At 51.5% G+C, this 25,180-nt stretch overlaps 1 protein-coding gene and 1 pseudogene across 1 annotated transcript in view; both read right to left on the bottom strand.

Annotated features, from left to right (window-relative positions):
* Window positions 1-17,572: 17,572 nt before the first annotated feature.
* LOC138923391 (small ribosomal subunit protein eS6-like) lies at window positions 17,573-18,531 on the bottom strand (annotated as a pseudogene).
* Window positions 18,532-23,641: 5,110 nt separating this feature from the next.
* The window catches only part of USP10 (ubiquitin specific peptidase 10), a 70,654-nt gene continuing 69,115 nt past the window's right edge, over window positions 23,642-25,180 (bottom strand). Inside the window, exon 14 of the mRNA XM_023637426.2 lies at window positions 23,642-24,676. Within this exon, the coding sequence (XP_023493194.1) occupies window positions 24,489-24,676 (188 nt within the window). The 3' untranslated portion in view covers window positions 23,642-24,488. The remainder of the gene's footprint in view (window positions 24,677-25,180) is intronic.

Raw genomic sequence — 25,180 nt, 5'->3', positions numbered from 1 at the left:
ACTAGATCCCTTTTCCCACAAGATCCCCAGCGGTCACACCGATTGCTCGAGTTGCCTCCCAATACCACCTCTTTTCTTCCTTAAAAATAGGAAGAGCCTTGGGGCGGCCCCGTGGCCGAGTGGTTAAGTTCTCGAGCTCTGCTTTGGCAGCCCAGGGTTTCACCAGTTCAAATCCTGGGTGTGGACGTGGCACCGCTCATCAGGCCATGCTGAGGTAGCGTCCCACATGCCACAACTAGAGGGACCCACAACTAGAATACACAACTATGTACCGGGGGGATTTGGGGAGAAGGAAAAAAAAAGACTGATAACAGATGTTAACACAGGTGCCAATCTTTAAAAAAATAGGAAGATCCTTGATTTCTGAGTACCTTGGCACTCAGCCAAAAGACTACTTCCCAACCTGCCTTGTGGCTTCTCCTGTCCATAGAACCATGTTTTACCAAAGAAAAGTGAGTGGAATCATTGTGCATGGCTTCAACGAAGTCTCTCTAAAGGGAGGGGGAAGTTTGCCCTTCATTGTTCTTCTTCCTTCTTGCCTGGAATATGGGTATGATGGCTGGAGTGCAGCAGCCATCTTGGACCATGAGGTGCCTTGGGAACAGAAGCCATAAATGGTGGCACCTGGGTCTGTGAAACTGTAGGTCTCGATATCAGTCCAACTACCTGCATCAGACTTCATTTACATAAAAGAGAAATAAATTTCCATCCCTATTTAGGTGGGGAGGTGGGGCATGGTCATCATTACTCATAATAGCTAATCCTGCTACGTCTTCAGTTTAAAAGTGCAAATAGGTCTAACGCTAGAACGAGGGAATTTTTTGTTATTGTTTCTTAGTTTTCTCTCCTTTGAATCATCCATTTGGCACCTCTTCATTCTTGGGGGAAAACAACCAAACAGATGTATGATTACATCTCTACAAAAAGGGACGGACTCCATTTCACAATTTTGTTAGAGACTCAGTGCTCACACTGCTTTGAGTCATTAACCTGGGACAGACTGAACCCATGACCGAAACACGCCTGGGTCCCCCATCACCGGGGCTCCTGCCCCCTCCCGCCTCTCCGACACCCAAGCACCGGGGCCAGAGAACACCCCTGACCACACGCGATCCAGAACTCCTGGGGAAACGCAGCTCCTCTGGCAGACGCGGCCGCTGCGATCGCTTTCTCCCTGGGCAACAATCAGGCTTTTCCAGAGGAGGCTGGGCCCTGGGTTTCACGCCCAGGGTGTGGTGTTTCCGGAAGATTCTAAGCCTTTCTGTCAGCCTGGGGGGAAGCCAAGCCTCAGGATGCTGCTTGTTCTCCCCCTGCTGGTACCCCGAGGGCATGGGCTGGGGCCTTACGTGAGCTGGACCCCGTGGCGCCAGCCTGGGGCAGGGGGACGGGACAGAATGGAAGCTGGTCCCCCTCCAGCCCCCACACCTCCTGCTGGGGAGGGGCCCTCACACATCTCCTCGTGGCACTGAGCATCCCGGTCCCCGGGGCCTTGATCGGAGCTCCGTCACTTCCTGGCTTGAGACCTGGGACAAGGGCCTTGACTTCTCGGTCCCTCAGTGTCTTCATCTGTAAAATGGGCATCACAACAGACTGGCCTTACAGCGCCGCCGTAGCGGACGAGTTAACCGTCGGGAACTCTCAGGCCGCTTCAGCCCTTCCATCTTTGTTCCCCAAGTTGTCCCCGCCCCTGGCTCTACAAACACTGTCCCCGCCAAGCATCGCCTCCTACGGGCCACCCTCCCTCATGCCCCCGGAAAACAATCAAACAAGCACAGTCCGCCGTCAGGGTTTGAAAAGCAGGGTGGAGGAGTGCGCTAGTGTCCTGGGGCTGCCGCAACCAACGACCTCAACAGAAACTGGTTCTCCTCGGGTATCCGAGGCCACAGTCTGACAGCGAGCTGTCGCAGGCCGCGCTCCCTCCGCGGCTCGAGGGGAGGGTCCCTCTGCCTCTCCCAGCTCCTGATCTGGCCGTGTCTTCTCCGCTTCTTATGAGGACACTGGTCGCCTCGCATGAGGGGCCACCCGGCCTCAGTATGACCTCATCGTAACAGATTGCGTCTGCAAAACCGATCCCGTTTCCAACTCGGGCCACATTCGGGGGTCCCAGGAGGACGTGGATTTGGGGAGGACACTATTCCCTTGACTCTGAGCTGCAGGACCAAGAATACGATGAGGGGACGCCGTGCCAGGCCTTAAGAAAAGGGCAGCTTCCCCTTCCTGCTCCTGGAAGCCCCCCACCATGCCGTGAGGAAGCCCAAGCTGCCACGGACGGCGCCAGCAGCAGCACCAGGCTGCAGGACGGAGGGGCCCATCTTGGGGAGGAGCAGAACAAACGGCTGTTGCTGTTCTGAGCCGTCAGCTGTGCGGTGGCTTGCTGAGCAGCCACAGACAGGAACAGGAAGGAGCAGTCCGTTCCTCACTTCTACTGCACAGGGCTGGGCACGCCGCAGGGCTGACGGGAACAGAATCATCTCCGACTCCCAAGAAGCTACTTAACAACGGCAACAATCAAAGTCGTTAATACCCTGGGATCTATTAACTGGAACACTCCAGGCCTCTGTCTTCCTCCTTGCCTAAACCAAGATAAATTGAGGTTTTTATTTCCAAATGATGCGTGGCTTCAGTATTCCTGCAAAATAGGCAATACTGGCCCCTAATGGGAGACAGGCCTTCTGGAGGCCTTGGCAGGCGCTGGCGGGGTGAGTAAGTCGATTCCTGAGACCTGCAGCTGTGCAAGTCCTGGCGGGTGCTTCGACCTGGGGACAATCGCAAGGATGATCTCATCCGGCCTGCACACATTCCAGATCCTTGTCATCGGTTGAACGACCGGGGTCTGTTGCTCATTGGGTGTTGCTTTCGACCCAAGCCAAAGCCGAAAACGTCTCTTCAGAAGCGTAATGAGCATGTGGTAAGTCACTGTAACGATGGCACCCAACGAACCCCGCCTCCCTGTGGCCTTGCCCCTTTACAAGGGGACTTTGTCCCGTGTCTCATCTAGCGGTGGAGTCTATTTCTCCATCCTCTGTACCTGGGTTGACCAGGTGACTTACTTTGGCCAAAGGAATATGGTGGAAGTGACCGTGCACCTGTTCTGAGCTTGGGACTCAGGGCATCCACAGCTTCTGCTCTCGCGCTCTTAGAACTGAGATGGCCATGCTATAAAGAAGCCCCGTCTAGCCTCCTGGAGGATGAGGAGACACGTGGGCAGCCTCCTGGAGGATGAGGGCACACGTGGGCAAAGCGTGGCACCTGAGCTGACAGTCAGCACCAAGTGCCAGGCATGAGCGAGCGGCCTTGAACCTTCAGCCCTAGTCAAGTTGTCGGCTGCATGCACGAGCCCCTTCGAGACCACAGGAGGACACCAGATTGCCACCCCACGGAACATGGGAACAATACACCGTCATTGCTTGAGCCCCTACAATTTGGGGTGCTTTGTTATGCAGTAAAGCCTAGCTGACAGATCACGTCATGTAACCATCAACCTCGTCAAGAGAGCCATGTGTGTCCCCTCCAGCACAGCCAAAGTCCACTGAAAAATCTCAGGAACATTTCATGCTTCTGCTACGGGCTGAACTGTGCCTCCACAAAATTCCTACGGTGAAGCCTCAAACCCTAGGACCTCCGAATGTGACTGTGTTTGGAGACAGGTCTTTCAAAGGTACTTACGGTAAAATGAGGTCGTCAGGGTGGCCCGAATCCAGAATGACTGGTGTCCTTAGAGGAGGAGATTGGGAGCCGGCCCCGTGGCCGAGTGGCTGGGTTCGCGTGCTCCTCTGTGGGGACCCAGGGTTTCGCCGGTTCGGATTCTGGGCGCGGACATGGTCCCGCTCATCAGGCCATGCTGAGGTGGCCCCCACAGCCTCTCACGTGACCCCTGAGATTCCCCCCGCTGGCCTTTGCACTGGAAATTTGCACTGACCTTAGCCCACCCCCCTCTTTGTCATCACAGGAGAGGGACCCACAGGTTCATCTCTCCAAGGGCCCGCACGGCTCCACCCCCAGCCCCAAGCCCCGGCCCGACACTGGCAGGGAACCACTCGATACTGTCGAATGAGAAATTCAGACCTGCCGGGCCACGTGGCCTCCCCTCCCATCCTCGCACTTGCTGCAGGGGGTGAGCTATTTTCCTCCCCTCTCACAGCGAAGGAAGGAAGCGAAGCCCAGAGGGGCTGCCTAACCTCCCCGGGGGCACACAGCTAAGCGGCCGGGCTGGGCCCCTCCACGTCTCCAGCAGTCCAGCTCCTCCCCGGCGTGGAGGCTTATCCTGAGCTCTAAGGCTCCGTGGTCAGCTGAATAACGGCCCCCAGAGACGTCCCCATCCCACTCCCTGGACCGAGAATGTTCTTTATGTGGTGCGTTCATTTCCTGAGGCTGCTATAACAAAGGACCACGGACGGCAGGGCTTAAAACAACAGAAGCTGCTCTCTCCCATTCTGGAGGCCAAAATCAAGGCGCCGACAGGCCTCGTTCCCTCCAGAGGCTCTGAGGGAGGATGGGTTCCGGGCCTCTCGCCCAGCTTCCGGGGGCGGCCGGGATGCCTGGCGTTCCTGGCTTGTGGCCACATCCCTCCAGTTTCTGCCTCCATCTTCACACGGCGCCCCCGTGTCTGCGTCCACACTTCCCTCATCTCACAGAGACACCCTTCTCACAAAGGCCCACCCTCAGCCACAAGGACCTCATCTGAACTGGATGACATCTGCAAAGACCCTATTTCCAACTAGGGTCATTCTGAGGCTCCAGGTGGACATGAATTTTGGGGGGCGCTGTTCAACCTACTACACGTTGTCAAAAAAAGGGATTTTGCATGTGTGATTAAGTTAAGGATCTTGAGATGGTGACGTCATCCTGAACTATCCCATGGGCCCAATGGGACCTCAAGGTCCTTATAAGGGGGAGGCAGGGGTCAGAGTAGGAGGAGAGAGGATGTGACGGGAGAGGCATGGCTGCAGTGATGCACACGGAAGAGGGAGGGAGGGGCCCCGAGCCAAGGAGTGCAGGCAGCCTCTGGAAGCTGGAAGAGGCCAGGAAACAGAGCCTCTCACGGAGCCTCCAGAAGGACCCAGCCCTGTCAGCACCTTGCCTCTAGCCCCGCAGGACGCATCCCGGGCTTCCGACCTTCAGCACTGTAGGAGAGTAAGTTCACATTGTTTTCCACCACTAAGGCTGCGGCCATTGGTTACAGCAGCCCTGGGACAACAGCACAGCTCCATGATCAGCTGTGTCTGCAGGAGGCCGCAGAGCTGGGCCGCGGGCCGGGCCGCCCCTCGAAGGGAAACCACCGGGCATGGGCCGTGCGCCGCGGACGCCGGCTCCCAGGCCCACGGACCACACAGCGCTGCCGGCCTGAGTCATGCGGCCCCGGGAGGCGCTCCTTACAGCCTCCTTACCAGAAATGCCCTGGGTTCGCCCGGATTATTTTTCTAGTGATCAAGTAACACTTTCCAGATGCAGACTTTGGCCAGGGGCCAGTCGCAGGCTCCGCGTGGCCTGAGAGCCACGCAAGCCACTCGGGTGGGTTCTTCAGCCCGGGCCACCATCACTGCCCACCCAGTGCCCTCCAGCACCGGCCGTGTCCTGGTGGGCAGCCGTCCTGCCACTGTTGGGGGAGCCCTGGCAGGCGGGACTGGAACGTGGCGGGGGCCGTGGGCAAACAGCCCAGCGCGCCCTTGGGTCTCCCCGGCCGTCCTGCTCTGTGCATTCTCAGCCTGGGCTCAGGGCAGCTCTGTTCACACCCCGTCGCTCGGAGGCGTGTATTTATCTTCCATCACAGGCGGTTGGGGGCGCTGGGAGGAGCAGGACTTAAACATGACAATAAGCAGTATCCCGTCTCTCCCACTTGACGTCATCTCTGCTCATTTGAAAAGTCTCTGGTCACTAGTCTACAATGGGGTTCCGGAGCCTCTCAGGGCAGGTCTTCCTGACTCTCCCCTTCCTAAGATGCCCGTGGCTGGAGGGGAGGTTTAGGGTCTCCATGGTTTTGCTGGGGGAGGGGAGCCTACCCCACCCCCAGATCCTTTTACACAACATGGGAGCCAGGACTCGCTTCCTGGGGTGGCCATAACAAACACCCACAGACAGGAAGTTATCCTCTCATGGGCCTGGAGACCAGGAGTCTGAGATCCAGGTGTGGCAGGGCCTGCTGCCTCCAGAGGCCCCAGGGGAGGCTCCTTCCTGCCTCTTCCACCTCCTGGGGACCCCAGGCGCTCTCTGTGGCCACATCACCCCAGTCTCTGCCTCCATCTTCACACGGCCTTCTCCTCTTCTTATAAGGTCTCGTCACTGCACTGAGGGCCCACCCGGGGAACCCAGGACCATGTCTCTCGAGACCCTTGATCACAACTGCAGACTCTTTTTCCTAACAGGGTCACAGGTGCCAGGGGTCAGCTCTTGGAGATCTCTTTTTAGGGTCCCATTCAACCCACACAGCGAGCCCAGGCTCACCTCTGGCCGCTCTCCCACCCCAGCAGCCTGGGCTCTGGCGCCGCCTGGTGCTGGAGCTGGACCGCGCATGGGGTCCCCCCTCCACATCGCACTGGGTGGTGGCTCTCAGCCCTCTGCTTTCAGCCTTGCCCTTAACCCACCTCCCTCGCTCAACCCCAGGGTTCAGACCCAGGGGGCAGCTCAGGACAAGTCGCCCCCATCACTTCTTCATCTCCCCCTCATGCAGCTAGAGCCGAGAGGGGAGGACGCCCCTTCTGCGAAGCAGTGAATTTTATTTCCACTCCGGCTGATAATCAGCTTGAAGGTCAAGTTCAACAGGGCTGAACTCTGGATGCAGAAGTGGGAGCTAAAGGCATTCAGAAAACCCTTTTGTCTTTGACCTACATCAACTTGCAGGACTGTGTCTCAGAACTCAGAAGCTCAGCTCGGACCCCTCCTTTCGTGCTGAGCTCCTGTGAAGCGTTCCTGGTCCCCGGAGGCAGACAGGAGCCCTGGCAGAGAAGGGAAAAGGTCATGCACCCCCAAAGACAAAAAAGGAAAGCACAGCCACGTGTTCTAAAAGAAAGATCCCGCTCGTCGACTAACGGCACCTGCACTGACCCCATCTCACCAGCAGGAGGCCTCAGAGGAGTTACGAATCAACCTTATGGCAGGGCGACTTTACATATGATGGAGTGCACACGGTTTATGAGTGCTGACTGTCTACACCCGAGTAACCACAACCATGACAGAGCGTCACCCCTCATGCCCCCCGGTCAGCCCTCCCCGAGCCGTGCCCCTTCTAGGATGGCACGTCAATGGAATCGTACAGCAGTAAGAGCTGCTCTCGGCCCTTCCCTCCCCTACGGGGGAGCACAGTCAGGCCTCCAGCTCCTCGAACGGGGCCAATGAGGATGGATTTTAAAATAAATAAAGATTCATGGCTTTGTATGTTAAAAAAATAACACCTATTTCACCGCTTGTCGTGAGGGTCAAATGCAATTACGTGTATCAAGTGCCTGGCACTTGTTTAAAAACCTCTAAGTGACAGCAACGTGCCTCCTCTCTGTTCTCCACTCTGCACCCAGAATCAGCTGAAAGCTGAAGCCTGACCAGATGCTCCGCTGCTTACAACCTCAACTGGCTTCACCACCGGCTGCCTCTGAGGTCACCTCCTTCTACCGCATTGACTCCCTCTCCCTAACCCACAACCTATGCTTCCACCTCACCAAACTTCCTCCTGCCCTCTGAACCCACAGGGCCTTCTGTGCCCCTGGGCCTTTGCACATGCTCTACGCCTTCTCCAGAACTCCACCCCACCTTTCTAGACCCAGCACAAATGCCACCTCCTCTGTGAAGGCGTGTGGTAGGCAGGTCGCAGTTCCTTATATCTCTGTCTTCCTTAGCAGCATCTTTTGCCTCTTCTCTTTTTGCATTTATCATGCAAATTACCTTACTCACCTGTCAAAATGGATGAGGTAAATTGAAGTGTGGGTTCCAATTCTTCGCTCTGCTGGAAGACTGCTGTACAGCCCCATGGCCTTGGGGCTTGCACAGCCTCGTGGTGGGCAGAGAGCAGTTCCCACCTCTTGGCTTTGAACTTGGCCATGGGACTTGCTTTGACCAATGGGTTTCTGCCATGGCCACCAGGAGAACACACCCCAGGTAGCCCACTGGCCACAGAACAAAGATGTGTGGAGTAGGACGGGATCCGATCTGCAGCTTGGAGGCAAGCCCAGCGGAAGCCGGCATAGACCAGCTGACCCCACCCCCTCACTCCAGCTGACCTGCAGACACGGGAGCAAGAGAGCACCAAGTCACACGTGCTTGCACTCAGCATCACTGTGGCAAGAGTGAACTGTTATGATGGTTCCATTGCCTCTTTTTACGACAAGCATCTATAAGACAGGGACCACGTCATGCTCCCTCTGCACCCCAGCTCCAGCACGAGGCTGACTCTTGAAGGGGAAGACGTTTCAGAAGGCCTTGTGAAAGAACGTATCGTCTGTTTCAGCCACGAGGAAGAAAAGACAGAAACAGGAACCCCAGCACGACGGGCCCTCCCCGGGACAGCTGAAGGGTGAAGAGCATGGATTCCAACTGCCGGACAGGCCAGGCTTCACTCCAGCAGCCTCCTTAAGGGACTGGGCCTCAGTTTTATCAGCCACAAAGTGGGGCTAATAACAGTGTGAACCTCACAGTGTTGTTGGGGGGAGTAAATGAACTAATGTAGGAAAGCCCTGAGTATAGCGCCTGGCACATTGTCAGCTCCCCCAAACATACCTAAAATGGCTATCTGGGAGAGAGACACAAGCTAACCCAAGAACTGTACTTAGCAAAGAGAAGAACCGGAAAGCACTCGTTAGAGAGAAGCATCCTTTGGAGCGTGGACTATGCAGCTCCAGAGACAGAGGCCCAGCACAAGGGGAGGAGGAGAACCAGTGGGGAAAGTGGAGCAGAGGTGAGCACATCATTCCTGATGGCTGGGCTTTTAGCCCAATACCTCATTTCTCCCAAATTTCCAGAACTTCCTGCCTGGCTCCTTTGATGACTCAAACCATAGACACCACAGTTGTGAACTTAGGGGATAAAATACACTCAGCTTCTGGTATAGGTGTGTTGTGTTTCCTAACGGTAACACATTATGTTAACACACATTAGGTAACACACACAATGTTTCCTAATGTACCAGAGGTACATCCAAGCATGCATTACTAATACTGACCTTTTCCTAAACCAGTCATCTGCTGATTGTCTCACTGTTTTAGGGAAAATCTCCACTTTCTATACATCCCTAGTGAAATTTCAACTTTTAAAAAAATCTGCAAGTCAATAATAGAGATAAATTGTAATCAGATAATTTACGTAATTAATCTAAAAGAAGACAAGAAAAACAAGAAAAAAGTAATGAAGAAGAGATAAGACAAATTGAAACCAAATAGCAAAATGGCAGGTTTTCACCGAACGATATTAATATTCATCTTAAATGCAAATGATCTAAAAACTCCAATTAAAATGCAGAAGTTGTCAGATTGTATGAAAAAGCAGGGTGAGACTATGCTGTCTACAAGAAACCAACTTTAGATACAAAGATATAGATAGGCCAAAAGCAAAGGGAGGGAAAAATGTGTACCATCCAACATGCTACGCTAATCAAAAGTAGACCTCAGAACAAGGAATATTTCCAGGAATAAAGAGGAACTTATCATAATGATAAGAAGGCTGACTCATTAAGAATATACAAAATTCCTACTGTGTACATACCTAATAATAGAGCTTTAAAATACCTAAAGCAAAAACTTATAAAATTGAAAGGAGAAATAGACAAACCAAAATCATAGTTGGAGAGTGAAATTTAAAAATGCCATTTGCAAGAGTTACAAAATACGAAATATGAAACACTTATTACATCTGACAAAAGAGGAACAGGACCTGTGCACTGAAAACTACAAACGCTGCTGAGAGAAATTAAAGACCCAGAGAAACGGAGAAGTACATTGTTCGTGGAGCAGAACCCGAGGAACTCTCCAACTCCATCTATAGCTTAAATGTAATCCCAATCAGAATCCCAGCAAACTTTTTTTTGGTAGAAATTAACCAGCAGATCCTAAAATACACATGGAAATACAAAGACTACAAAATAGTCAAAACAACTTTGAAAAAAAGAACAAAGTTAGAAGGTTTACATTCCTATTCAAGACTGTCGTTATAAAACAGTGAGCAGGACAGTGCAGGACTGGTAACAGGAGAGACAAACAGACCGAGAAAATGGAAACAAGAGTCTAGAAACAGACCCAAACATATACGGTCTTTTATTTATTTATTTTTTTGCAAAAGCACAAAGGCAAATTTGATGGGGAAAGGAGAGTATCTTCAATAAAAAAGTACTGGAAGAATCGGATATTCACATGCAAAAAGGCACTTTGATCTATCCCTCACACCATACACAGAAATTAACTCCATCAGATCATAGACTAAATGTAAAACCTAAAACTATAAAACTGCTAGAAGAAAACACAGGAGAAACTCTGTGACCTTGGGATAGGCAATGATTTCTTAGATACGGTTATCAAAAGCACAATCCGTAAAAGAAGAAATTGATAAATCAGATTGTTTAAAGCAAATACTATAACACAGAGTTCTTGGTTTTATGACGCTGTGTGTGACTACAACAGCGCTGAGTGTGGGGGAGCGGGAGCAGACGGACAGACCGCGGCTGGGCTCCTGCATTTTCCTGGAGGAATTCACTAACTCTGAGTAGGTCACGGTACGTTAAAGATGCATGGTGAAATCCCCAGAGCAACCACTAAAAACGATGGTGTTTCCCGTGGCCTGGGAAATATATTAAGCAAATACAGAAGAAAACGGCATCATATCAAGGGTACAATCCTAAATATATAAAGAAAAAAAGGAATACAAAGAGGCCAAAAAGAAATATGCGTGCATGTGAATGATGAGACTACGGCGGGGTTTTTTTTTCCCTACTGTTATGTTCCTAACAAAAATGTTTAAAGTGAGCATGTGTTACTTTAGGGGGAAATGTGTAAAATAGGAAAATGAAAGAAAAATGAGAAGGAGGAAAGAGGAGAAAAAAAAAAAACAGGAAAGAAGGGACAGAGGGAGTGAAGGAAAAATAAGTGATGGGGAATCCTCAGACCAGAGAGAGGAGGGATGGCCCGGGCGTTTGCAAGCCAGGAGCTTCCCCCCGGCCTCCATGCACCGTCAAACGTAGGACGACGGCTGTCAGGTGACTTGCAAGAGCAGAACTTCCTGTGAACATGGAGCAGAAGGAGATGTACCAGCTGCATTGTCCACACCTGTAGCCGCGCGCTCTGTGCTCATCATGAACGGAGGGCAGAGAGAAGCGCGCTGCTGTTTAACTGACAACAGCAACCAAATGCACCCAGTTGCAGCTGTACAGGCGTGCCGGAGACCGCCGGGGATGCAGTGCTCTCGGTGCACATCCACAGCCTGCATGGGGTCCCGCAGTGGCCCGCCCCCCATGGCCTGTTTCTGAGATTAACCCTCATGACAGGGAGTCAGGGAACGGCTGGTCCCACCTCCTTCCAAGCCCTAGGGAAGGGGCCGGGATCCGGACCTCTCTGAGTCAGCCTTGCTGACCAAGACTGGGCCGGGTCAGCGGAAGAGAAGGTCACAAAGTTCCCATGAGTGACGTGATCTTGCTCCATCTGCAGAAGGAGCCAGCCTTGGTGGAGAAATGGCAGCTCTCCACGCGGAAAGACGTCTCTGGCTTCCCAGAATCCTTAATCAAAACCCTATAAACGTACAAGCTTTTCAAGGGTAATTCTTCTTACTAACATTTCCCATCAAGAGATGGAAGTCATCTGAGAGAGCGTTGGCTCTTCGCCTCTCGATGCGGTCTCTGTGAAGTGTTTGCTGACACGGTGGCCGACTGCTGGCTGAGCCCAGAAGAGCCGGGATCAACAGAAGCCTGACACTCTGCAAGCCCGCCACTGGACGACAAGCCGGTCCACCGTGTTTACCTGGAAGACATGTCTTCAGAATTTTATTTTTTTAATTTATCCTGGCCAGGAGTCACCATAAAAATGGGCCTGGGTTCGAATCCTTGCCATAGCACTTCCTGGCTGTGTGCCCTGGAGAAAGTCACTTTCCTTCTCTGGGCCTCACCCCCTCCTCTGTCAGTGAGGACAGTGAGCATGATGCGCGGCCCAGGGCTGCTGTGGAGAGCAGGGAGAGGGTTCGGTGGGTGCAGAATGGTCAGTGTGCAGGTAAGCGTCTAAGAAACAACAGCTGTTACCCGTATTTAAAATATAGATTCTTGGCTGTGTGCGCCTGACCCGAACGCTTTCACTCCCTGGATAACTCACACTCTGTCCGCCTTCCGCGTCGATCAGGCCCCCAGGGTCAAGCACACCGGTGCCTCGTGTCAGAACGGCACAGCCCTGGGAGGCGGGAGTCCCAGCTGGGGCTCTTGGCTCTGCCACGCTCTTCCTCTCTGCTGCTGGGTTTCTCCATTTGTAACAGGACAGGACTTGGCAAGCTCCCCGAGAAGGCTTCCACTCTGACCTTCTCCACTCTTCCCGTTTAGAGCAGACGGAAATTCAGCTCCACACACAAAATGTGGAGGGAAGCCGGGGGGTGCCCGTGGGCCCAGGCGAGGGGAAGTCATACCAACTGGTGCAGAAAACCATTTGACAAAATTCAAGTCCATTCACGATAAAAACTCTCAGAAAACTTGGCATTAATAGGAACCTCCTTAATCTGATCAAGAAGATCTACCCAAACCCCACGGCAGGTATATTAATGATGAAAGGCCGAACGCCTTCGCTTAGGGTCAGAAACAAGCAAGAACATACCTCCTCACCCCTCCTGTGCCACATTTTACTGGAAGGCCCAGCCAGAGAAATATTGCAAGAAAAAGACATCAGAGGCATTTGGACTGGAAGGGAAGAAACAGAACTGTCCCTAATTTGCATACAGCACCGTCTATGTAGAAAATCTTAAGGAACCTAGAAAAGAAGCTTATAGGGATAATGAGTTTAGCAAAGTCTCAGAAAACAAAGCCAACATACAAAAATTAACCATATTTCTACGTACTAGCAATAAACAATTGATAACTAAAATTTTAAGAATACTGCCAGTTACAATAGCACCACCCCCCCCCCCCCCAAAGAAATGCTGAGCTGTAAATCTCACAGAACTCGTGCACGGTTTCTACGTTTCATTTTGTCTGCTCCGTAACGCGAGCATTCACCATTGCCCTCTCACCTGGCTCCTGCCTCCTCCCACTGACTGTGGACTCTGCGGGAACGGAGCCGTCAAGATGCCACCTCTTTTCATTTTTGATCTTCCTAAAACTGCAAGCAAAACCTGGCACCGAGTCGGTGCCCAGTAACCGGTTGATGAATGAATCGATGCACTTGAAATTGACCCAAGACTTGATTCTGATAATGACTGATGGTGGACTCTGGGCAAGGATTTTGGGGGGAAAAAGGGGGCTGTTTTGTGATTGCGGAGAGAGACTGGCCAGAGCAACGTGAGCCCCAGACCCCACTGTGCCAGGATAAACTCTCAGCACAGAGGTCTCCTTAGCCATTGACAGAACTAAGAATAGACGGAGAAAGCCCTTATAGACATAGTTATTAAGTACCAATTAGGATCCAGGCTGGAGCCATCTAGGGTTTGGAAAAATGTCTTCAGATTATTTTCCAAGGGTTTGATGAAACCCCAAAGACATTTTTCCCAGGCATATTTTTTCCAGAAGTTGGAAACTCTCGAGTATTTAAAGGAGAATTTAATCCCTAGGTTTGGGGTTTGTTTGTGTGAACTCATCCTGATGGAACGGTGCCCGGTGCCCATGGGGCTCGTGCGTCTGTATTTTATGTGTGGAGTTAGATGCTGGTGGAATTTCGAGGGCATGCAACTGAATCTCATGGTAATTCTCAACTCAGGGCTTGAATTCCAAGAGGGTACAGACTTGGCAGACGCATTCCCCAAGGACTGGAATCAAAAGACGCCCCTTGGGTTGCCACACGGCCAAACCGTGAGCCTTGGAGAACCTGGGACCCTGGGTCGGCAGAGAAGCAGAGGACAGGCGGGGCTCCAGCACCTTTCCTGGGCAGGCCACACCAGGGTGGGAGACACAGAGGAGAAAGTATTTCTAAATTTAGAAAGTAAAAATTGCTCATTGTAGAAACATTAGAGTATACAAATAGAAAGATTGAGAGAAAAAAAAAACGACCGCTGAGACAACAGAGACAACCGCTGGCGATGTGGACAAGTGGACTTGCTTTCAGTTTGTTTGGGGTTCCTTTGCCCTGCGCTTTGGGAATTGCTTTCAAGGTGGCAAATGCACGATGGACATGAAAGGCGGACTTGTGTCTCATCAGCCGGGGCCCCTCGGTACAGCTGGTCACCGTCCTGGTGGGCAGCGGGGTGAACAGGATTCCTGCGCCAGCTGCACCTGTCACTCACACAAAGCCCATCCAGAGCAGGCGGGCACCAGATCCCGCCCACCTCGCAGAGGGAATGGGAGCAGGGAGGGGAGAGAGGAGACGTGTGCGGTGGGTAAAACGTGGTGACTTTGCAAACCACCACCGGCCAAGCTTCAGTTTCCTCATTTATAAATGGGACTAATCCCGCCCTCACAACTTAATTCCTCCTAAGATCTTGGTGACGCTTAGGGTGATACAGTGTGAAGACATAATGTCACATGGTTAGTGTGGTGTTCGATTAGGCGGTGAGCATTCAAGAAATGGTCCCCAGGAAGGAAAGACCTGTTTTATATCCTTCTGAACTATGAGAGCTTCCCATCTGGAGAATAATTTATTAGTGGGTATACTGTTATTAAAACTGGCATCCTCTGGATATGTTTCTGTGTGTTTAAACCCTCTACTGTAATTTCAACACAAAGCGACTTTGAGCCCATCAAAAGGACTACATTGACCCTGCAGGGCACTTAAAATTGGACCAGAGCCCCAGGACCGGTTGGTAGGAGTGGAAATTGGTACAATCACTTTGGAAAACTGTGTGACAGTGTCTACTGATGCTAAACATACACCTACCCCAGGAACCTGCACTTCCCCTCCTGAGTGCGTACCCAAGAAACACAAGCGCACGTGTGCACCAAAGACAAGTGCGGGAACCTTCAGGGCCTTCTTCCTGACGGCCCTACCTGGACTGCCCACCACCAACAGCACACACAAATACACTGTGGTCTATGCCTATAATGGAATACTACTCAGCAATGAAAAAGAACAAATGACTGGGACAACCAACCACGTGGATGGACTGCAGAGAAATAACGCTAAGTGAAAAAAGACATGATGAGCACATACTGTTCGATGCCATTTATGGGAAGCTCAAAACAGTCAAAATGGTCTTGGCAGTGGTTCTCAACCAGGGTGATTTTGGCCCCCAGGAGACATTTGGCAATGACTGGAAAAATCTGGCTGTCACCACTGGAGGGGAAATGCTCCTGGTATCCAGTGGGAGGAGGCCAGGAGGCTGCTAAACCTCCTACAATGCACAGGATGGCCCCACTATATAGCATTACTGGCCCCAAATGTCCATGGTGCCAAGAGCGAGAAACTGACGTATAACAGATGTCAGGTACTGGTGACAATTAGGGATGAGGCAGGGACAGGGAGGGAGCTCAGGGGCACTGGAAATGCTCCACACGCTTACATGGCAGTGTAAGTAAGCACAAGTCCATTTCCGGCTAGTGCGCTTAGCCATCCGTCAGTCATCCTCCGCTCCAACCGCAGCCAGCCCCACACTCCGCAAGGCGCGACATCAGCGCCCTTGCCACCACTCCCGCTTAAGTAGGACAGGACGTTTTAGTCCACAAAGTATCACTTTGACTCAAGTGAAATGAAAAGGTCTGGTTTTGGGGGATTCCAAGTCATATGAATGTGCAGGCTCATGGTAGCCACTCCGTTCTCTTTCGCAATATTTTCCAAGTCACCGCCGTGGCAAGTGAGCGAGGCTGCCATTGACGGCCCCCCAGGTTTTACTGCTCTGGCACCCCCGACTGGAGAGCTCATCATTTCCGTGAAAGGGGCAGGCTCGGCCCCGCCCTGCTGGCTCAGGCGGCTGCAGACCTGCTCCGGGGCGTCGGCGCGGGCGGGTCATCGCTCAGTGGGCCAGGAGGTCAGTCCTGAGCAGCTGACACTGCTGGCTGGTGCTCAGCTTGAGCCACAACTTAATTCCATCCGGTCCAGGGCATGAACGGGCCAGAGCGATGCTCTGGCTGGACCTGCGAGCCTATTGTGCTGCGGCTACTGCTCCAGGGAGAGGGCTCTGAGGCTCCGAGCCAAGGGGCGGGAGAGCCGGCTGAGAATCTCTCAGGGAATTTTATTTTCCCTTTGACTCCTATTATACCATCGCCGTTAGGACTAAAGAGACCAAAACACTGACATCGATCTGGTTTCAGGAGAAGATGACTCAGAAGTCAATATGGGTTTTGCAGTGCAATCTGAAGTCGGGGACTTCAACCACCCAATGCCACAGGAAGTCAGGCGGCCCGCCCGCCTGGGAACATCCAACAGGCTTTCGGGCCAAGCAGACGGCACCTCCAAATGTCTAACACACGAACTGTGTTGAAGACGCTGAGACCCTGACAATTCCAGAGCAAAGTGTTTCTAGAAGAGAAGCAAGGACTAGCTGCTTTCCTGCAGAGGGCAGGAGGCAAGTGTACACGAAACTGGTTTCCGCGGTGGCCGTCAGCACCCACCGCGCCCCCAGGACCAGGCTCCTCCCCGCTTTCGGTGTCTCTCCTCTCCTCTCTCCTCCATCCCCTCTGCCTCCCCACAGCCTCAGCCCTCCCTGCCCGGGACTGGGCACACACAGACCTAAAGCTTCCAGCGGTTTGCTGTGTTTATCGAAGTGCGTGCTCTCTCCTTAGTCGTAAACGGGGCTGAGCTGAAGTTTTATATTTCTATTTCTTTGGAAACAAATCTTAGGTTGCTTCAAATCTTAGGCTGGAGGCGGTCTTTGACCTGGTTTATCTCCTGTGCACTGGTGACTTTCAGTTTTAAAAGAAGTCCCATTACAGCTGCAAAGAAGAGTAGGAACAGAAAAATGGAATGCACGGATGTGTGGCCGACCCTTGATTCCGCATCTGAATGAGAGGAAGACAGCGGGAGTACAACTTTTCTACTGGGCTGGTCGGGATCACTTCACTGGTTTGCCCACAGTCCAGACATTCACGCTTTTAGGGGAAATTTGGCCAGAAAGAAACATATACCTCTCCTGGTGGACCCTGACCAGGTAGCAGGCAACATCCACCCGTCTGGGTTGAACAGACGCATCCCCAACTGACAAGACGGCAGAACTCAAATGAGGGGACAGGCAAGCAGGGTCAAAGGTCACAGTAGGTAAAAGGGGGAGATTGGAAAGGCGAGTTGTCAGAAAGGAGGACCTGGCCCGGCCCTGAGATAGGCTTCCTGTGGCAAGGGCCCCCTCGGCCAGGGCTCCTGGTCCGGGGCTTGCCTGGAGAACGTGGCCCAGCTCCTCCTCCAACATCAGAGGGGCCACCAGTGTCCAGGGCTCACTGAGACCCACACGGTGCTAAGAGGTCACACCCATTACACCGTGCCTACTCCTGTCCCCGATTCGGTGTGGCAGCACCACCACAGCCACTTCCTAGACAGACACTGGGCCACACCCCCAAGGCCACATGACCGTTAGTGCAGGGTGAGTGTGGCTTCTGCGCCCCAGTTTTTAATCATTTCATTACTTTGTTGTTGTTGTTTGATGTCTGATCTGATTTATTTGTTACCCTTAGAAAATCTCATTCCTGACTGGACTCAGAGGACAGCCTCAGTCTCTTGGCAATCTGTTCCTGGTGTTTTTCTTCGGCCTCCTTCGTTCTCTTGGCCAAAAGCTCAGCATACTCTGCAGACTCTTCCTTATTTTCTGAGGACGCTGCTTCTCCAGAGCAGTACGCTGACGTTTGCGCCGCAGGACATGTGGAGTCGCAGGACGCCGGACCTTGGGTGCTTTGGTCCTGGGTTTCTCACCTTCTTTCTCGAGACGCTTTCTCACAACATGCTGGCTGCCGTCAGCTTCCTTAGAGACTGGCAAGTCTGCAGATTCTGCTGGCTCTTTTGGGCCCAGGCGACGAGGCACAGTAGCATCCGTGAGTCCAGGAACATCCTCCTCCCCTTTTTTACAACGACCAAGTTGAGAACGCTCAGACTGGCATCCACAACGCAAGCCCGCACAGAGCTGCGCTTTCTTTCTCCAGCCTCCTCGCTCTGTAACAGGAACGCCCCTTCCTCAAAGGCCCGCGGACAGGCCGTGGGTGAAGGCCCCCTGCTCCAGGGGGAGCCTTGTTTGTGGTCCCCACCACGGGTCCGGACCACGAAACCCTCCTCTTCTTCACTCAGAGCATCAGCAGCAACTTCTGTGGCCACACGCTTCTCACAAAACGGACAAAGTCTGTGTTCATCGTCGCCTTCAACGACTTTCTGGCAGCCGGGCTGGGGCAGAGATGTGCAGCTTCATCCCGACGCACCGATCGCCTCTGAGGCACCACAAACAAGTTGTTTTTGGGTTCATGCTGCAGGCACTGAGGGATCGTGCAGTTTCCCTGCGTTTCTCTGCAGTATCCCCGGCCCTGCCTGCCGCCCCAGTTCACCACCAAGTGCCAGGGACGGAGCTCAGCAAGCAGGGCACGCCGCAGGAGCGAGAGGGGGAGCGCCTGCCCGCAGCACAGTGCCGGGGCTCTGAGCAGAACAACTCCCCACTGTGCCACCAGACAGGAGGTCCTCGTGGGGTGATCAGGGAGCCTGATGCCTGTAAAGAGCTCAGAAGCGGGCCCGGTCCATAGGAAGCCCTCTGTCTTGGCTATCATGAACAGCTTAAAAATATGCTAAGCCCTCAGCCAAAGGAGAAGGATGTCCCTGAGAGGGGAGGGGAGGGGAGGTGGAGGAGCTGGAGGAGCTGGAGAGAGATGCTCAGGGGGCGGCAAGCAGGAGCGCCCCAGGGTGACCAGAGGACTCTGCTGTGAGTGCCCGGTCCCAACATGGAAGTGCTCTGGGTCCTGAACCTCACGGTTGGTCGCAGCCCAGGCAGAGGGCTCCCGTGGAGCCTGTGCTGTTTGCTCTGGGAGGTGTGGCCCCAGTGCAGCAAGGAGCATTTAAAGCCACAGGAAACAGGGGTTATCTTCCTAAAAAGTCAACTTTACTCACTGCAAAGTTAATTTACACCTTTTCCCAAGAGGACAAATCTCCTGTCCGTGCACTACTCCCTCGGAGGACCCCTCGCTGGCTGGCCTCTCGGGGCAGAGGGAGGACGTTCCCCGGGAGGCTGAGAGGCACGACCTACCCCCTGCAGAGCGCAGGAGCGCAAGGCTTCACGCTGCACGGGATCCAGCAAGCAGTGGGGCAGCTGCCCTCTGCTCTCAGCAGCCGCAGAACCAACAGTGAACACACAGCTGCCTGTGCCAGGACAGGCACGGGTCGACAGCCTCGACCCCGCCCACAGCCGCCCCCGGGGAGCCCGGGGAAGGAGCGAGGACAGGCAGTCCGTTTTCAGATCAGCAAGTAAATCCACATCTTACACAGGAGGCTTTCAATCTTTTTTTTTTTAAAGCAGAGGAAAATTTTTTTTCTTAGATCATCTAGAGAATCCCCAAATACTCAGAAAATGTATCAAGAGATTTGCTTGCTTTGAAGGACAGGCAGGAAGCCCAACGTCAGATTCGTCAAACCCCGGAATCCAGGGCTATCCCGAACACTGAAAACCATGCAGATGGCCGACAACACAAACCAAAACACAGTCTGGATGGGTGAAGATGTTACAAAAAAAAAAAAAAAAGACAAGACAAAAATCTAGGGTTGAGGTTTATACAGCTGCCCAGTGTGCCGACAGGGACACAGGCATTCCTTGGGAAGTGCATCCAGAACTCCCCAAATGCAGCAGTGCATGTTAGGGGTTTGGTACAGCAAAAGAAACAGTTACCCTATATTGTACTCGTTTGGAAACAAACGATACTTTCCCAACCATGATAAATACGACAAAGTGCCAGCACTTAAATGGGGTTCTGGGAGAAAATGAAGTTTATAACAGTTTCAAATGGAAGTATCTTAGACGCCAACCCTCAGTATGCCTCGAGTCAAAACACAATCCTTTGTAAATACCACCGCAGCCTGCGTGAATCTTCTCTAATGCGAGTAACAGTGATTTCAACGTTTACTTGCCAATTGTTTCCACGGAAAGACCGCCTGACAAAGTGGTACTGTGTTCAGTGAATCAGTGCTCAGTCAATTCTCCCTCATGACGATCAGCACACAGCCCGAGACATCCACACTGGCTAGCGACAAGATGCCCTGTCCTGGGCATAGGGAGAAGATAAGAGAGTGAATGGGGATCACACATTTCTTCCTTTACTCCTTACAAGAACAAACACCAAGGTGAAGCCCGGCTATGGAGTGAATTTCATTTCTCAAGCAAATAAATTGTTCTCCATAAGGTACAAATAAGATGGGAATGGTCAGGGGCTGGTCCAGTGGCATAGTGGTTAAGTTCATATGCTCCACTTTGGCGACCTAGGGTTCGCTGGTCTGGATCCTGGGCACACACCTACACACGTCTCTTCAAGCCATGCTGTGGCAGCATCCCACACAGCAGAACTAGAAAGACTTACAACTAGGATTTATGACTATATACTGGCGCTTTGGGGAGAAAAAGGAAAAAAAGAGGAAGATTGGCAACAGAAGTTAGCTCAGGGCCAAGCTTCCTCACCAAAAAAGAAAAAAACAATCACTGAAAACTGGGGTAATGTGAAAAAGAGGATAACACAGGGGAAGAAAAAAAAGATGCAAATGGTCAGACCAGAAGCTGAGAAACAACGCTAAAAAATAAAACCCTGGGAAGTGACAAAATGTTGATGACGGGAAGGCATGCCTGCTTCGAATCTGCCATGATTGACTGTAAAGAAAAAACACTAAATTCTATGTAGGATTGGCCATTAACACAGGACCTTGCGAGACACTGACTATTTTTAAAACAGTCGGATTTTGCCTAATGTTTTCTAAATCCACTGGCCCTCAGGAAATTGGTGTAATGGGTGACTGTCCTCACTGGGGACAGTCAACAAAATCTTCTTTTTTCTTGAGCCCGAGAAGTAACAGAAAAGTCTCGGGTCTTCTGTCTCTCCTGACGGACTCAGCCCTTCCAAAGAGAAGCTGAAGAAAAGGCTAGAGTGAGGTGTCCACATGGGAACAACTTCCTGTCACTGACTCACCCAAGTCAGCTGATGGCCTCACAATTCTAAACTCACCGGTTTATTTGGCCAATTAAAGCAATGGACTTTGACCGCAATCTCAGCTTTCTGACCGGTTGGCCTGGTCAAGCACAAGCAGCTTACGAGAGCAACAACCAGAAATTTCCACTAAGGAAGACATAAAATGATGTGTTTTCTGATTACAGAGTTCCTGCTCGTGTGGCCCGCATGTTAGACCAAGACGATGAAACTCACCATACTGAGAAAAGAAAGCAGTGTGCTGCCGGAGCCGCTCGGGCAGCCGAACCATGTTATACACAGAGGACGATGAAACGACGGCCGTTTTTCATTCTGGATGGAACCCGTAGTGCCTCGTGCGCTTTCTCGGCTCTGGGCAATGTACCAACCAGGGAAACCTCGTTACGCTCTTCCCTGTGTAACTTCTCAGTTCATTACTAAAACTTACACACTAAAGAAAAATCTCCCTGTAATATACTTCTAACAATACCCTCCTACTCACACTGGATGAAAAGCCACTTATAAAGACATGTCAAATCCTAATGAAGGAGCATCACTAAATTTGTATCCGTGACACCAAGGTTAATGGGCCAAGTTCTAAGTGTAAATGGCTTAAAGACAGGGAAACAGTCTATGAAACTTACAAAAATACTAAACATTACAGCACAAAACATTAAACGTTGAGGTCAAAAATCTCAAAAACCGATAACATGGATAAGCCCACAATTCACGTGGGACCCTAGAAAATGCTGGATTTGCTAGAAAGATCTAATTCTTTATCTATGAGCCAATTATTCACTCCAGGGACAAATGCAAATAATGCTTAATTGCAGGGGGGCATCTCCTTGTTCCGCATCCTGTCCCTTTCTGAGTTTCGCTCCTGTGTGCAGCCAAATGTGCTCAGCCCGCAGAAGCAAAACAAAATTGGGAAGCTACATCTCTGTCATAAATAGAGTCGGGGTCGTTAGGGGGTGTGGGGTTACGCACGCTCTTTCAAACAAAGCTAGCTTTCATCTTTCAAACAAACATCCTCACATGCAGGCTAACACAGGAGGCCCCTGCTGGCTACCAGATGGCTGAGAACGAGTCCCCATGGGCCCCAGGGACAGCAACCTCAACAGCAAATGCATCGTTGCTACACGTTACACAGTGACCAGGACACCCGAATGTCCCACTGGGCCTAAATCATCTCTAAATACTTTTGAGAGACTTGAGATCTTTCCAAGGAAGTTTCTCAATGTCTCAGTCGTTTCCAAACTATTTCGGGACTGACAGAACAGATACCTTAGCAACATAAAGACTATGGAAAAACCCCTGCATGCTATGTGAGGGAAAATTTTCTCATCCAAGTACACAGGACGTGTCTGAAGGTTTGGAAGCAGGCTGGTGTGACAACAGCAGCATTCTTCGTCCGGCCCCTTGCTCCAGATCCCTGTGGAAGGCGTTCCCAGACCAGCCAGCCTTGCTCTTGACTGGCTGCTCACTATGACTGCAGGCGATACTTCAGTAACTTGAAATAACAGAGCCACTTTACCCTGCTGGGGGCGGAGGACCAACACCAGTTAGAGAGGTGGGTACTCAGACAGATAAGCCATTCCCTCCAGATGGGACACGACAGGGCTCAGAGTATCACAGCCCGGAAACTCAAGGAAGTGCTTTAGAACAGGGGTTATTTCACCACTGGCTGGGTTACTGCTGGTGCAGTTACTGCTGGGTTACTGCTCCCCCAAAGTTCATTTGGCTTCCAAAATCCACATGTTACATAAGAGTTGTATATTATTTTAATGAGAAACTAATTATAATATGACTTGTCAGCCAAGCAAATCAGAGCAGGATTACAACAAGCTAAGTAAGCCAAGTGGACAGTGCCTGTCCTATAATTTTAAACAGCTAGCTCAAGCCAGGAGTGGCACAAGGCTATGATTAGGAACAGAAGACGGTAAGAGGAAGAGCTTGGGTAAAAGGCTCAGACCACGTAGAGCCGCTTCTCTGGGGATCCCGTACATTATGATGAGTTGCCTGCACGGGGCTGGAAGCTGGGGCAGGAGAGGCCCAAGAGCCGCGGGGAGAAGCCTGACCTGTGTGTGCGTCTCTCCTCTCCGTCTCTTCTGTCTAGGAAGGCTTTCTTCCACAACCCGAGGGTGGCATCAGATGTGCTGCTAAGATGCCCCAGTGGCACACAATTAAAAGGATGCTCAGCCATAAACCCACCACTTTGGTGACACTCAACAATGCTGGGGACAGAAACAACGAATGGAGACTTTATCTCCCCTTTTTAGCTATCTGAAGAATCAGAAAATCCATTTACCCGAATCACCACAGTTAACCCCTCTGGAAACATTAAACGAGCATGACCCGCGTCTTGGTTCGGCTTTCACAAACGCAGCAGGCAGCTCAAAGGCTCACTTTACTTCTGGAGGGGCAGTCACGCCCCCCTGAGCTCCAGTTTCTGAAAACGGCATTCGCAGTCAAAGAAACCCCACACATAGCTTTAAACCAACTTTGTGATTTTTATTGATGGGCGACAACTTTATACTCCTAGATGTCACTAAACTGTGTACAATTAGAGACGCAGCGCTAGAGAAGAGCAGACAGCGGAATTACACAGAGACTCAAGGAAAGACCAACCTTCATTATTTTGCCCATTTGTCATTATGTGTACACAGAAGCATGAAAGCAATTTGAAATCTTTTAACGGCAATAAAGTTACAATCACCCATCTATGTGACTAACATCTTAACTCCAAATATTTGATCTGCAATGTGCACGTAAGCAATTTCTCATCGCACAATTATTAAAATGTATTTTTCCTGTTAGGAACCAGCAACTTATTTTTTGTGTTTATTTTTCTTTTGAAGTAAGAACTATTTCTTCTCTGATAACTGGCTCATTTTTACTGTTTATCAAAAACTAAAGGGTGGGGAAGGAAAGTGTGATGGATTAAAAAATTTATTTTTTAAGGAAAGATAAAATTCATTTTCACAAATTTACAAGTGTCGTTGCTGGTGCAGGATTTATTCTACTAAGCAATTAGACTGGGAATCAAATGCAAGTTTCCCCCTCTTACTTAGGAATCAGCATTATTTCAGAAATATGGGTTTTTGTGTATTTTCTCAAATCAACCGACAGTCTGTTTCGACCGAGTGATTTTGATTTGGAAGTTAGAAGTCAACACAAACTATGTTGCGCACAAGCCCCCAGGCGTCTCCTTTCCATTCTAGCCCATTTTTGCAAAAGGGAGAAAGTTTCTCTCTAAAGAGCCACTAAAGAGAGGGAGGAAGTCAGTGAGAGTCGGTGTTCTAGAAGCAGGCGTCGGGCACACAGAGCACACAGGCGGTCACAGCAGGTCCACGCGGCGGTAGTACAGGAGGTAGGCTGTGCGGTCAGCAGTGGGCTTCACCACCTGGTACTGGTTAACCACTTTGACCATCTGGTCGTCGATGCGCAGCCAGCCGTTCAGGCCGATCTGGAAGACGTCTGTGGTGTAGTGGCCGCCCGTCGCGCTGCTGCCGTGGTGGTAGACCACTGCAAGAGAGGCCGGGGCTCAGTCGGAGAGGCAGGGCGACCTGGCGCACCGCCTGCTCCTCCTAAGCGCTGTCCCCTGGAACCCCGTCCCAAAGCAGGGGGACGGAGAGATGTAATCACACAAGGAAACGTCACTGAAACTCCAAGCCCCTGAACAACTTACGATAAAAAGTTATACACATACATCTTAACGACATGTTTAAATCATTCGATACCTCACAAACAACGAAAGAAGCACCAATCAAATGGGGTTGTCCCATCTGTGAGCCCTCTGGGCAAGGACTATCAACCATCTCGATGTTCAGCGCTGCAGAAGCGGACCGGAAAGCAGGGCGTCAGAGCAGAGCAGCTGCCCTCTAGAGAGCACATCCGAGGCCTAAACACGTGCGTGCCCCCTCCGCCAGCCCACAGCCAGACGCTGACAAGAGATTATCTGAATCTCGGACAAAAATTTTACAACAGTCAAAAAACGGAAAAACCTCAAGACCCACTAGAAAGAAAGAT

This window comes from Equus caballus, chromosome 3 (genome assembly GCF_041296265.1).
Source record: "Equus caballus isolate H_3958 breed thoroughbred chromosome 3, TB-T2T, whole genome shotgun sequence".
Taxonomy (NCBI): domain Eukaryota; kingdom Metazoa; phylum Chordata; class Mammalia; order Perissodactyla; family Equidae; genus Equus; species Equus caballus.
This window is presented reverse-complemented; position numbering and strand designations above follow the sequence as displayed.